This window comes from Sparus aurata, chromosome 15, assembly GCF_900880675.1.
Source record: "Sparus aurata chromosome 15, fSpaAur1.1, whole genome shotgun sequence".
Lineage (NCBI taxonomy): Eukaryota > Metazoa > Chordata > Actinopteri > Spariformes > Sparidae > Sparus > Sparus aurata.
The window spans coordinates 13,762,081-13,775,595 of NC_044201.1; the positions used below are offsets into that span (position 1 = coordinate 13,762,081).

Genomic DNA, 13,515 nt, shown 5'->3' on the forward strand with positions numbered 1-13,515 from the left:
GTGATAAACTACACACACCCACGCACACACATTCATACACACAATTTCATATCAGTGAGCCACAGACAAGGCATGTGTTTATAAAAGAGAATTAAAAGCAAAGAGAAACAATCCATTTACAACCGAGAGTTTTAGGCACAGTCTCTTCCTGTTTTATAAATACATGTCAAGTACGACTGCTTCTCGACAGGAACTCTTCACGTTTGTGCTAACTTTTTTTGTTTTTTGTTGGGGTTTTTTTTCTTCACTTTTTAAACACAGTTTCGTAACTACCACTTTGTTATTGCTAGGACATTGTGACAGTGAATGGAAACTACTGACAAACGTGTGTAGGGAAAGCACCTTTAAAACATCAAAATTACTGCCATGTGACCCTACGTTACAACACTGAGGAAACCAAAAAAAAAAAAAAGTGGAATTCGTTGAAAAAGAAAATCAAAGAAAAATGGCCCAGAAACATCAAACTTTGAAACCTTTTGTGGCTTTGGGAATCCCGAAATAAAAGGGTCTCAGTTGAGCTACATTCATTTTCCCCTCTCCTCTGTTACGTTTCAAGACCACCACATGTGGATTCCTCTTGGTGCAAGCAGACAGTAAGTACCACTTCATTATGTCCAGTACATTCCTCTGCTCCCCACCCCTCCCCTCCCCTCCCCTCCCCTCCCCTCCCCTCCCGGCCTCACCCTCACCCTCACCCTCCTCTCCTCTCTCCTGTGTCCATGAAGGCCGGCACAGAAACAGCTGTGTGACAGTGTGCGCAGTATGATACAGTAAAGCTGAGTATACAGTACAGTAGACTGACGGGACATACGTAGGTAGATTATATGCTGACTACAGTAAATGAGCTTTACATTCCACTACTGTAAGAAGATCCCAGGGACTCTGGCGGGGCCCCCCAGGGGGGTGCCTTTCTTGATTCCTCTCCAACACCGGAGATGAGGAAGTTTCCCAAGAGGCTCGTTCGCCGGGATGGAGAGAACGTTAACGTCAGAAACAGCCCAGCACTTCAGACAGAAGAGGTTCCCAAGAATAAGGTCCAGATTGGGGTTTTAATTCCACACAGGGCTGCACTACAGTCTCCTAAGCAGGGGCTTTTTAAAGAGTCTTGATTACACTGGGGGCCGGTAATGGTTTGTTTGAAAGTTTGTTTGCCTGTGGATCATCTGGGAGTCTTAAGTAGGAGTTGAGTGGGTGCCCAGGAGGAGTGAAGGCCATCTTGCGCTTTCTCGCTCTCTCTTCCTGCAGGTCTCTCGGCCTCTCTCTCAGGGTTTCTTGTCAATGGTGTGAAAGAACCACTCTGTAAACTTCCTGAGCTGAGCCGCTGCCGTCTGGCTCTCCTCCTGCAGTCGCATGTTGTCCTGTCTCAGGTGCTGCACCTCCTCCTGCAGCATCGCCTTATCCTCTTTCTCCTGCGCACACAAACACACACACACGCACACACACAATCAACACCAGGACATGAGGCAAAAATAAATGGATGCAAAAGAGGTTGATAAAAGCCCCGCTATTACAAGAACATCCGTCTTTCGTCAGCACTGTGTAAATGGGAGGCATTAAGCTTTTTTTCCTCTGCTGATAAAAGTGCATTTCCTCTCTCCATTTTAAGCACATTAGCGGTCGTGGTGGAAATGTTGGGCTGTGAAACAATACGGAAAAGGAAGCAGGATATTGAATTAAGTGGACGAGTTTGTATTACACAGACCTCGGGGGCACACATTACTCAATGTCTATCCTCCCCGGTTGAGTGGCACAGACTGTTTGCTGACATGTAAAAAAGAAAGCGGAAAGGTGACGAAATGTTAATCAAGACGTTGGTTTGATAAATGTGGACTCACCTTTCTGAGGTCATGCTGCAGCTGCCTGAGGATCACCTCCAACTGGTTGACTTTGCCAGTCAGGGTGGAGGGGGCGCTGCTGTTGGGGGACACAGAATACAATGTTGTTACAACTCAAGAAAGACTCGTTTATCACATTTTTATTGTCCTCAGCTAGCCAACTAAGTAGCTAGCTAGCGTGAGCTAATGCTAACTTGCTAACGTCAATAAGTGGAAATCTAAGTATCCAGCTGACTTTTTATGATATAATTTGGTATGTTTTAAATTGACAAGCCTGTGAAATGGGTTTAAAGGTCCCGTATTTTTATTTTTGGTGTCTACAGGAAAATGTTTACATGGTCTAATGCTCAAAAAACATGTTTTTTTCATGCTGTCCATTGCTGCAGCTCCTCTATTCATCCAAGGGGAGGTACAAATATAGGAACAGCCTTGTTTGTGTATTGCGGTGTAGAACTAAATAGCCCTTGGCCTAATTTTTGGACAAGCAACACAGTGGTTAAATTTATGCTTCAATGTTCGTACTTTCAAACAACATGTTTCAATGTTATCAGAGAAAAAAGCTCAGAAACAACTGATGAATCTGGCAAATGTAACACTATCTAACACAGGGCGGGGTGGAATGTTATGTGTAAACTTTTACAAACCACATAAAGGGCATAATAGAGACGCCACCGTTACTTAAAACTAAAAACATTGGCTATCTATCAGTGGATGTTTCAGTCGGGGACACATTTGTTAGCAGTCCCTGTAACCCGAAAAAAATATATACAGTCGTTGGCTAATAATATGACCCTTGTCTTTGAAAAAAACACTCTGTTACTGTTGGTGCTCGTCAACGATCATGTTGCTTTAAAGCAGATAAACACAAATCAAAGCAATTATATTTTCACTCTTGAGTTTTGGGTTTTTGCAGAGGTTATAAAAAGATAACCACACTACAAACTCTTGAGATACTGAGTGTTGGTCTTATTACAGCCTCTTGCACATCGCTTCATCATGTGAAAAAATCCAAAGCTTGACAGGCCTGCTGTGCCTAGTTATGGTTGCTAAGCTATGATCGGACAATCACTGCTCCGAGCCGGATTCAAGCTAGCGCTCAATAATTCACTGGCTACGGGAGCATTGTGCTTGTGTGTGTGTCGGTTAGGCGTACTCTGCTTCCAGCGCTGCTCCCTCTGCCTCCACCACTCGTCTGGTCAGCTCTCTGGAGATCTGCAGAGCCTCTGCCCGCTGCATGTCTGTCATGGTGCAGAATGATGCCACGCGCTGGTCTGGAGACAGAACAGGTCACGTAACAGGTCATAAGCTGGCCTTAACATCCAAAAACAGGAAATGAGTTCAGCAACGCATTTCTTGGTGTCAGCATGCAACGAAAAATAGAGCAGAACAACACATTCGCATGCACACACTCCTGACGGGATGAGGCGATTCATTCATGCTCTGGATGAATGAGTGATTCTAGTGTAAGTGCTGTTGCAAAGCCACCAAATGAGGTCCTGCTGTACGGAGAGATCTATATCTGGACAATAAGGAACGAGGTGGTAAACAGAGCATTTCTAGACTATCACAGATAGAGTGAGTCCCTTGGGCGTTGCTCGAGTGCCCTCGCCCCTCTGAGCTTCCTCTGACAGCTGTTTGCCACATAATGGGCTGGATCCCACAGAGCTGTAAGGCTCCAGTCATGCTTGTTTTACCATATCAGGCCCTTAAGCTTGCTCAAAGCCCCATGGAAAACCCAAACTTGGCATGTTACACTTGGGGACTGCTTAGTTTTGAGGCGTAATGCTCTTCTTCTTTAGAAGCCACTCTGTCTCTCTCAAGCCCTTGGTCTGAGACTAAAGATAGAGGGATCTGCATATTCATAGAAGAGATTAAGGAAACCCTTCCATTAATTTAGACCCCCAAATGAAAGCTAATCCACTCCAAGACAAAAGCTGATGGAGCCTGGAGTTGGTTGTTCAGACGAGGCAGGAAAGGGAGACCGAGCTCTTAATTTACATATGAATGAACATTTTCCTCGTATTTCGATGGCTGCATCAGAAAGATTAAAGACTTCTAGGAAAGCAGTGACAGGCGTGGAAAAGCGGCTTGTCATTTTTACGTGACCCCGTGTCCAGATTTAGCGGACAAATGGTTGAAAATCAAAGAGATTACGCTGAACTGAAAACATGACAATCCAGGAGTAAACAAACAGCGGCGTATTTATTGGTGATGGAATAATAAAAAACACATTACATAGTTGACAAAGACAGCTTTCAGTGATTGCACCAAAAGCCTTTTGTTGGTGAAATTCTCTAAATCCTATTTTAATTCCATCTGCTTCAACTCCACAAGTCAGGAGGCCAGGATGTGTTTACGGATGCTGCAATCCAAACCGTCTCTCTGCAATATGAATTGGAGCAGCCTGGTAGGATCCGCAAGGTTATGAATGCTATAAATGCTTTACATCTCTGGCAAACTTTCTTCCCCGGCTTGAACCAGAGCTGGTTGAACATATATGGACCACAATGGCAGCCTGGAGCGACTTTCTGCTCAGCAACAAACCTCCAGTTTACATAGTGTTTTTCTGGGCCAGCCGGGCTACCGTGACAAACCCCTTCTTGCTGCCAGTCAGACTCTGCATCATCTCCACTGATTCCACTCTCCTTAAATGATACACTGCGGGCTATGCAGCAGGAAATGCATCAAAGAAGGGAACTCTACAGAGGATACATTAATTATGACAAATGAATAGTCACATGCTATGTTGCCTCTTCAGTGGTCTCAGGGTCAGATGTAGTTCAAGTGGAAACGAAGCTCGTGGCATGTTCGCGTTTTCCGTGACAAATGGGGAACACAGTGGCATGAGCGCGATCGAAAAAGTACTTAAACTTGAAGAAATGAGCAGAAGTGATGATGCTGACCATGAAGTGGAGACATTCAAATGCTTATAAACTGAAAACATGCCGTGACTGAGTGAGCAGACAGATTTCAGTCCTACTCGATTCCTAAATGACTCGTCAAAGACCACAAACACTCTAAAGCAGCCATTTACAAGGTCCGCCTTACATACGATGATTGCTGTTTCTAAGGAGAGAATCTGCCACTTTCAGTCAGATGACTCATCTTGTTCTAGCAGAAAAATTCTTCGAGTGGACCAAATTCAGACTTAATGGAGAAAAGGCCAGCAGAAGAGCTGCGATTATCCCCAAACTATCAACCTCGGAGCTTAACAGTAAAAAAGAAGAACTCTCCCTGAAGTGACGACTTAGAAATTGGCTCCATGTCCGTGCTGACAAATGATGGCTCATCTTTCCAAGTTTAGGGTGCTTGATGGGAATCACGATTGGGCTCAGAGCGGAGGCGCAAAAAGCAAAAGGATTCCCACAAGTCGCCTCGTAGAGCACTTAGGAGACGCTAGAGGACACACATAAACAAAGCGCACACAAACCTGCACAATCAAGCCAGCTAGCACTTGCAGATTAAAGACGCACACACACAGAACACACACACACACACTAAGCAGCAATAAGGGGGAGGGGGTTACACGAGGTGCCAGCAGCTTCAACCAGGCTGGTTACCTTCGAAGGCTCGTGCTGCGTCAACCAGGTGGGACCAGTCCAGGCCCGAGGCAGTGTCTGGGAGGGGCATGAGGCCCGGGTCGCTGAACTTGGACCTGTCCGCCAAGGAGCCATCAGAGAACCAAAACTCATCTGTAGAGACAGGCAGGCACTCAGATCAGTGTCTAGGCCCGGCCTGAGTTTAGAGCTAATCTCTGAGTCGCTCATCAGTTTGCATCAGAGCAGACAAGAAGGGTTGGGAGAGGGATGGAGGGGCGTAGAGGAGGGAGGGAGGCAGGGGTTTTATTCCAACTAGTCATCGCTGAATAAAAGGGCCAGTCACTGCTCATCAAAACACCTTGAGTCCGCTTCTAATCTGGACGCACCGGAATAATAAATCCTCTTAAAGGTCGCAAACAATTTAACTTTGAAAAGAAAAGTTTTGATTTCTGTGACGGCACACCAGCGTCTCTGCATAGTACTCGCAAGGCGCTGTCTGTGGGGCGATAAACGACTTGTCTAAGTGAATGTCTTCATGTTTCAATCAATATCTCCTTTCCCTCCCCCTCTGTCTCTACCACCCTCCCTCCCTGTTAGCCCTGAAAGACTTGGAACGCAATAAACAAGCTCCCATTCTGCAGAGAGGCATTTAGAAAAGCATGAGTGGAGTAGCAGAGAAGAGACGACGAGAGCTCGAGGTGATGCAGACGCTCTCCTTTCAATTTACCGGAGCGTCACGGCGCTCGAGTGAGCCGCTGTTTACCAAATTGGACTGTTTCAGTAAGGGAAAGAGGGAGCCCGTGTTCTCGACTATCCTTCAAAACAATCGGGATCCATCAGGTTGACAGCCAGAAGAGGCTTAAGAGAGAAACATCTTTCCAAAAGCCATTTTCCATCTAGCGACGGCAGCCGGAGACGGATGAGAAGCAGTATGGAAATGAGACAGGAGGGACAGAGAGGGAAGGCAGGCAGGGACTCATGAGTGAATGAAATATAATGTATGACAGACACTGTGACACTCCTGATGGGAAAATAGGCATGTTCATGTCGCAGATCTTAAGGACCTGCAGCGGCGCAGGCAGGACACATCACACCTCTCATTGCTGATACATATTCAGAGGATGCTGGGCCAACAGTAGAGAGGGGGAACACTAGCCAGCAGTGACAGGTGTCTGCTTAATGCAGACGGAGCGGCAGGTCTCTTTGCAAGTCGCGTGCCGCCTCACCCAGTTCCAATTAGTTGCTGGAGTGTGTACCAGTCGTGCTAATGATATCGGTAGGATGCAAGTGGCTCTTCAAACAAGGAGCTGTATCCTAGCTCTTATCTGGGGCCAGAGAATTGGAATGATAATCCAAAAGCAACATGCAGAGAAAGTCTACATCAGTCTTCCTGTCTCAGATCTGTGCTCTGCCTTATTAAAATACCTCTGTTTGTTTCTCTTGAAGCAGCTTCTCTGCAGCATCCTTGGTAGGAGGACACTGATTGTGAAATTATGGGCTGATACCAACACTAACGTTAGTTGTTGTTTTGATGGTTTTTTTATGTTTTCATTGTTTTTTAGTTCCTCTTTTGGAAAAGGAAGAAATGAAAGAAATCTTCATTATAAAAAATAAAGTAATTCAGCCCTTCATTAAATTATCTTGTAAGATTGTATTAAAGGTTGTATCATACATTTATATAAAGTTCTTTTACATACAAAAGATTATTTTGTTGTGAAGTAAAAAGCTTCAAAAGCCTCTTTCAGTTTGCTATACCCAACTACCTTCTCATTGTAAAAGAGTTTTCAGTGCTTACATAGCCCTACACACTAATGGGTGGAATGTCATGAGTCAGTAGTACATGAATTTCCCCGGGCAAAATTCAATGCACCACAACTGCTATTGGTGACATTCATCCTACTTTACCAATAGGCCCATTGGTGCATCCTTAATCTCCCAGTGAAGAATTGCACAAATTGTTTGTGTTTTCTTTTGCAGCAGCTAGCCGAGTGAGAGTTTCACCGCCTGTACTTACTCCTTAGGTTGGACGCCGCCTGGTTGTGGATCATGCGAGGAGGCAGCGTGCTGTGGTAAGGTGGGGTGGTGCTGAAGAGGATGTCGTTAGGCATGGCTTGGTCCAGCATGGAGCTGTGGGAGCTGGCGTAGGACGAACCCTTGCGGTTACTACACACACTCTCGTCTGACAGCGTCCGGTACAGTGTGGAGCGTCTTGGTGACAAACTGCCCACTGCCGACACCTGAAAGAGGGAGAAGCGGAAAAATCGGTCAAGCGATGGTCACAACGACGCAGACGACAGAGCTGAATGACCTCTACACCCCCAGCGATGGCCCCCTCTCTGCAAACCTTCCCTATGCTTTGCCCTTATACAGCACAGCAGGTGTACACGAGCGAGCAGCTGGGTGGGTGAGGAGGGAACATCGGGGAGCGGTGTCAGGAATCAATTACAGTCTTTGCTCTCAGGAAAATGCAGATGGACTGAGCACAGCTGGAGAATGTCTGGCAAGTGGGAGAAAGCGGGGACAGGGCCTGTGGAGGTGGTGACAGAGGTCACTGTGCTGAGGCGGCCAATAGTCACTGAGCTTAATGTGATGGAGAAAAAAGATATAGCCATTGTGAATGTATTGGTCATAGCAGCTTTGCACTCACCTAAACAATGTATATCGGGGGGAAGGTGCACGCTTTTCTCTGCATCTGACTTAAAGTAAACACAAGCCTGCTACAGTAGAATAGCCATTAAGGCTAACTTCATGGAGATTTACAACCAGGTCACATCAGAGTGTGTCGACAAACAATAAGACTTTGTATTCCTTTCAGTATTGTATTTAGTACAACACTGGTGCAGATATTGTAGATAATTCAGCGAGCAAGTTGACCCAGATGTAGATCCCTATGCAGTTAGATAATGGCTAATTCAGGGGGCTAAGTTCTGTGCGTACTGTAGGTCAGTCTCAGAGACGACCGTTATTTATGTGAGTTTGATGTCGATGTCCTCCACAAACATTGTTCGTCACGAGTCCCTGTTTCCTTGAATCTCTCCAACAGTAGCCGCGGGTGCAAAATGAGTGCATCCATAATCACAATGGCGGCCTTTATGGTAAATAATCCGTGTTGAAAAACACCATCATATTCCTTTAATCAAACTCCAGCAAGAGCGATTATCCAGGGATTGTTGATACAGATAAATAGAACACAGGGGCGCTCCTGTATAAGTCAATTTAACTCAGCGCTCTATTAAAAACTCATCATATTAAATGAGCCCAGAACACATCTTCTTCTATGCACTTCTTTGCAAACCAGACAAAGGCCCAGTCGACACAGCTCCGTGAAGCGGCCCGTGTAATGTACTTAAATAAAGTGTGTGTGCTTCCTTGCGTGTACACTCTAGAATAGTACTCATACTAGGAAGAATCTGAAGAATTGAGAGGATGTTAGGCAGGGCAGGGCTCGAACGGCGACACAAGGTCAGGATGAACAATCCCAAAGGCTGTGAGGGTTTGAAAGGCAGCATCATCCTGAGGAGGGTGATGCTGCAGTGCACAGAGAAGAGTGAGACACACCACTGCAGGGATACTCGAGTTTCGTGACTGTGGCCAGACTTTTGATGGAGGATCTCCTGTTTAAACACACAAAACCGCAGAGGCCAATCCAATCCATCATTGTCCCTTTCAGCCTACATAAATATTGCAGGAGTGACATCAAAAGTAGCCACAAATGATATGCGGGGCAGTAGGCCAGATGGATAAATGTCTGCCTTTGGCTTCCCAGCTGTAACCAAAACTACACTGATATCCCCACAAGCCAACACCCAGCCATCTCCATTTCAAAGACCGATTCCCCACAAATCCCACCGTGAGAATTTAACAAACATCTAGTACGTCTTTTTAAATGAGATATATACTGGCATTCAAAGCAGCATACATACATACGACATCTCTGAGGGTTTAACTTAACAAGGTTGTCCCTTATTGCGAGTTTTCCCACCCAGCTTTACAAGATTAGACCCCATAAGGTTCTCGCTCATCAAAACAACTTAAAACAGGATTTGATGCTCTCTCCTATAAAGCAAAAATAGCACAGATTTAGATGTGCAGTAAACGGAGTCACGGCAGATGAAACCATTTGCAATAGGGCTTAATGTTTTTTCAGAAGCCATCTATTTATTACATCTACAGCATCAAACCGGGCTCTCTGAACACATCCTGGCACCGCCTGATTGAACCCGCTGAGCACATTAGGCAGAATATATCGTATTAATCAAACCTGCAAGATTAAGGACTATTTCGGTGTGTCTAAATCCACCTCGGCTGGCAGTGGTCCGCGCCCTGATTCAGGCTGCAATGCCTTTGAATTCTTTCGTTCTTATCAGTCGAGGCAGCACTGACACATCCAACATTTTTTCCCCTGATTTCCTGGACTTTTTTTTTTCTTTTTTTACCTCGCTGCCCGCACTGAACAAAGACAACAACCAGCGTTGGAACCCTTTGACGTGCCACTTGAGAGGATGTGTCGGACAACCACCTATTCAGATGCTTTTTTCTTTCCCACAGGAGGTTCAAAGGAGGAACGTTGTGGGAGAATAAGCTGTGAACGGCCTTTCCTTTACGTCAGCCACACAATAGCCTGCCTGTCTGTGAAGGGGCGTCCCAGCGGACCGGGCGGCTGGCAGGGAAAATCTCTCTGCACCTGCTCACCCACACAATGGCATCGGGTGACTACCGGAAGTGACACACAAATTAACCTTTGCCCAAGACTCCGTTTAATCACTTATGAGATTAAACAACTCAGACTGTATTAAATTAAAAATACACCACTGATGTTTCCAACGTTGTCATTACTGCAGTCTGATTCTTTTAAGTGCCAGCAGATGATTGAAAACATGCAGTCCCAGTGCGGCTTCTCCCAGAAAAGAGTAGTATGTGTTCATTGGGATCAGATGTGTACAGAATATGGTTGGACTATCTGGCTCTGCGCCCTCCCTCATGCATCTCTCCCCCAGATTGCTTTTCCACACACTGTATTATCAAACTGAATCAGACTGTGGAGTGAGACTGCAACAAAGACTTCTCTTTGAATCCAACAAGCAGCGCCGTGCACCTTTGTAATGGTTACTGCGCATTCCTTCTCTGTGGGAAACAAAACGGCATCAAATGAAGGGAAATCACAGCGCAGGCCTGATACACCTGCTTTAGACAGCCCATTCTCCCGTGAGCGTAGTGGAAGTGCAGCATACAACAGCGAGACGAGCAAACCACTGCACTGGGATACTTCAAGTGAGGGTCGAGGCCTGCTTGTGCCAGAGGACATGCCTGTCATCTGTAGGGCTGGAGTGCATTTATATTAGAATTGAGCAGCATCCAAAAATAACCCATTTGTATGTCTCCAGGGTCTCTTACTTGTAGATAATGGATGGAGGGGTGGGGGGATGGCACAGGGGGGACTGAAGATGCAATTAATAGAGTCTGCAGGACGCAGGAACATCAAACATCGATGCACTCTCTGCAACTCCCTGCCTTTAATCCATGACATCCCGACTGAGCAAACACAGGCCCCCTGTTTTAAATCAAATTAACCAAACACTCCGTTCCAGTCAGAGGGGACTGAAAGGGTCTTGTGTCAGGAAAGACAAGCCCTATCAGCTGTGGTGCTCAGCAGCAGCGCCAGCTGATGGGCAGCAGATGTTTGTCCCGCTTGTGCTCGCCTCCCAGCAAGAGGTTATCTGACTGATTCTGGCTTTATGTAGCATGCCTGTTAGTCAGCATGATAAAATAGCATTCGGGGTTTGTGGAAGATCTTTGGAATGTGATTATGCTGCCAACATTACCTCACCATTTCATCCGTTCAATTAGCATGTTATTCAAGGACGTAGGTTTACACCTAGATGGTCGGGACATGTCCCTTCCGATATCTGAGTGAAGTCGTCAGCATTATCTTTGTGGTGAGGTCATACAAGATAATATCCATATATCCTCCAAGAGCCTACGTCTCCAAGACAACCAATTTAGGCATTTCAATGCCATCATCTGATTGGCTGAAAAGATGGGGGCTGTCAGTGCATAACTCAAGAATGTGCAAAAATGTAGTCTTTCACATGACTTGATCCCTTTCCACTGTTGCCTGCATTGCTCATCACACACAGCGTAGTTTTGTCGATATCAAAAAATATATTCTATAGGTGACATAATAACTAAAAGATAAACCTGTGTCTGTCATCTGTAGGTTAGCAGTTAGCTAATAAGCAGGAGTTAATGTCAAAAGGAATACATCGAAATGAATCTGAGTATAGAAATCAATGAATTATTTTGTGTGCAGGAAACACATCAGGGGGCTCTAAAGTAGAGCAGGCCGATACTTAAACAGGTGCATCTTTGAATGAATTATAGATTGTAATTTTAGGAAGGCAACAGCATTAAAGTTAGTGTTAGGATGTTCAGCAAATACATCCGTAAACCTTGACCTAAAGTCAACATATTTGGTCATGAATTTATTTTTTGTATAATAATTAAAAGAAAAAAAATGAGTTTAACAACATGTTTGTATGTATCTTATCCATTAATGCAGAACTCAAATCAATGCATTTAGTTTTATATAGGTGGTGGGTTGATGTGTCTCTACAGTGTTGAGACCAATCATATGCCCTTGATGTAACCTCACCTTCCGAATCCTGTCTTCTCCTGGAGGGCTGTCGGGCTGCATCATTTTTAGGTATTCTTCTTTCGAAAGTCTCTGCAGTGATTTCCCATCCCGCTCAGCCTGGAGCCGGCAGGCAGCCTCCTGTGCATACAGCTGCCTGTGGACGATACAGAGGGCACAGAAGAGCAGGGCTAATCAGAAGGGCCATGGAAGACACAACATGCAATGGGAGGCTTTGGGCCATCACAGCTCGGGTCCAGCTGTTTAGAAAATATTGTCAGTTTCACGCAAAGTGTTCAGGTGGATCCATCTTAGCATGCCAACATCAGGTGCGTCCCTGCTCCATGCGTGTCAGGTGATCGTGGGGTAAAAGGGGGATGGAGAAAACAGCAAGGGTAAGAATTTATTTCCAGTCTTACCCTGCCAACCCATGATTAAAGAGACTGTGAAGAATGCAGCCAAGCATGTTGAGAGGTGGAAAGGAAGGAAGGAAAAAAAGAGGGTTTTGGACAGAAATTACATCTGAAGACAAGTGCAAACCAGGGACTCTGGGGGAGTGTTCAGACAACAACAGAGGAAGACACGAGAGCTGTTAAACAGGGTTGGAGAAGGAGCCAAGCCAAGTGGTGACAAGTTTTGTTTTGGTGGCGGTGGTTGTCAGTGAGGTATTTCAGGAGAAGATTAACATTATATTGAGAGTGCTTGCTGAGTGTTTAGAGTGGGAAGTGACCTGGCTGGTGAAGCTGTGTGGCTGTGAGACCTCTGCTTTAAGTGTGTGTGCTGTTGGCAGGGTGTTATAAAGCCGCAGGGGGGTTACGATACGCTTGATAGCAGGATGTTGGGACAGCCTGACTGAGTTGGTTACCTTAGAGACACTAATGCTGAGAGATGCCCCAGCACCATGGCAACCAAGGCCTAAATACATAGATGGGTGTTTTCATCCATTTGAGATTGCTGGATGCATCCTGACTGACACAAGACATCTCTGATTCGAAAGCTCTCTTCTCAAGGCTGCATCCAGGAAGGAAAGGGGCATTAAATTGAGCTGTATATACTGGTGCTCAGGTGAAGAAACTGTTAGGACAAACCCCCTCCTCTCCTTCTGTATCCTGATCAGCTCTTGTCAAATTTGCTGTTATATATATGATCGATCCATGATTAGAGGAAGATTGGAACCGTGCTAAAGCCCTGACCTTTGCAATTAAATCTGTTTAATGCCTACAGCATGCAATAAATGTTCTCTTGCACAGCAGGTCTTAAGTATGGGTGTGAAAAAAGACAGTATGTTTTCATCCACCTGTTCCAAATACATAGAAGGAGACTCCAAAGAAGAATAAAGAATCTTTCAAAAGAATAAAATGAGTGGGGTTGTTATAACCGCAACATCGCTGGTTTGGGCCAGGACTGGGCTGCTTGTCATCTCCACTCTCTATTACAAGGGTGGCTGATTAAAACGCCACAGGGTACACGTGTTTCAGATGAGACAAATTCCTTCATCTTAGGTGGGAAG

The 13,515-nt window shown here is 45.4% G+C and overlaps 1 protein-coding gene across 9 annotated transcripts in view; it reads right to left on the bottom strand.

Moving 5' to 3' along the window:
• Window positions 1-678: 678 nt before the first annotated feature.
• LOC115596462 (signal-induced proliferation-associated 1-like protein 2) overlaps window positions 679-13,515 on the bottom strand; it is a 90,247-nt gene continuing 77,410 nt past the window's right edge. For 7 of the 9 annotated variants that reach the window (XM_030441597.1, XM_030441598.1, XM_030441593.1 and 4 more), the window contains 6 exons: window positions 12,027-12,162; window positions 7,389-7,611; window positions 5,396-5,527; window positions 2,989-3,106; window positions 1,836-1,914; window positions 679-1,409 (listed from right to left, as the gene is read on the bottom strand). In XM_030441597.1, coding sequence (XP_030297457.1) covers window positions 1,263-1,409; window positions 1,836-1,914; window positions 2,989-3,106; window positions 5,396-5,527; window positions 7,389-7,611; window positions 12,027-12,162 — 835 coding nt within the window. In that variant the 3' untranslated portion in view covers window positions 679-1,262. Of the gene's footprint in view, window positions 1,410-1,835; window positions 1,915-2,988; window positions 3,107-5,395; window positions 5,528-7,388; window positions 7,612-12,026; window positions 12,163-13,515 lie in introns of those variants that run through there. The other 2 variants (XM_030441600.1, XR_003986907.1) reach the window with 2 other exon arrangements.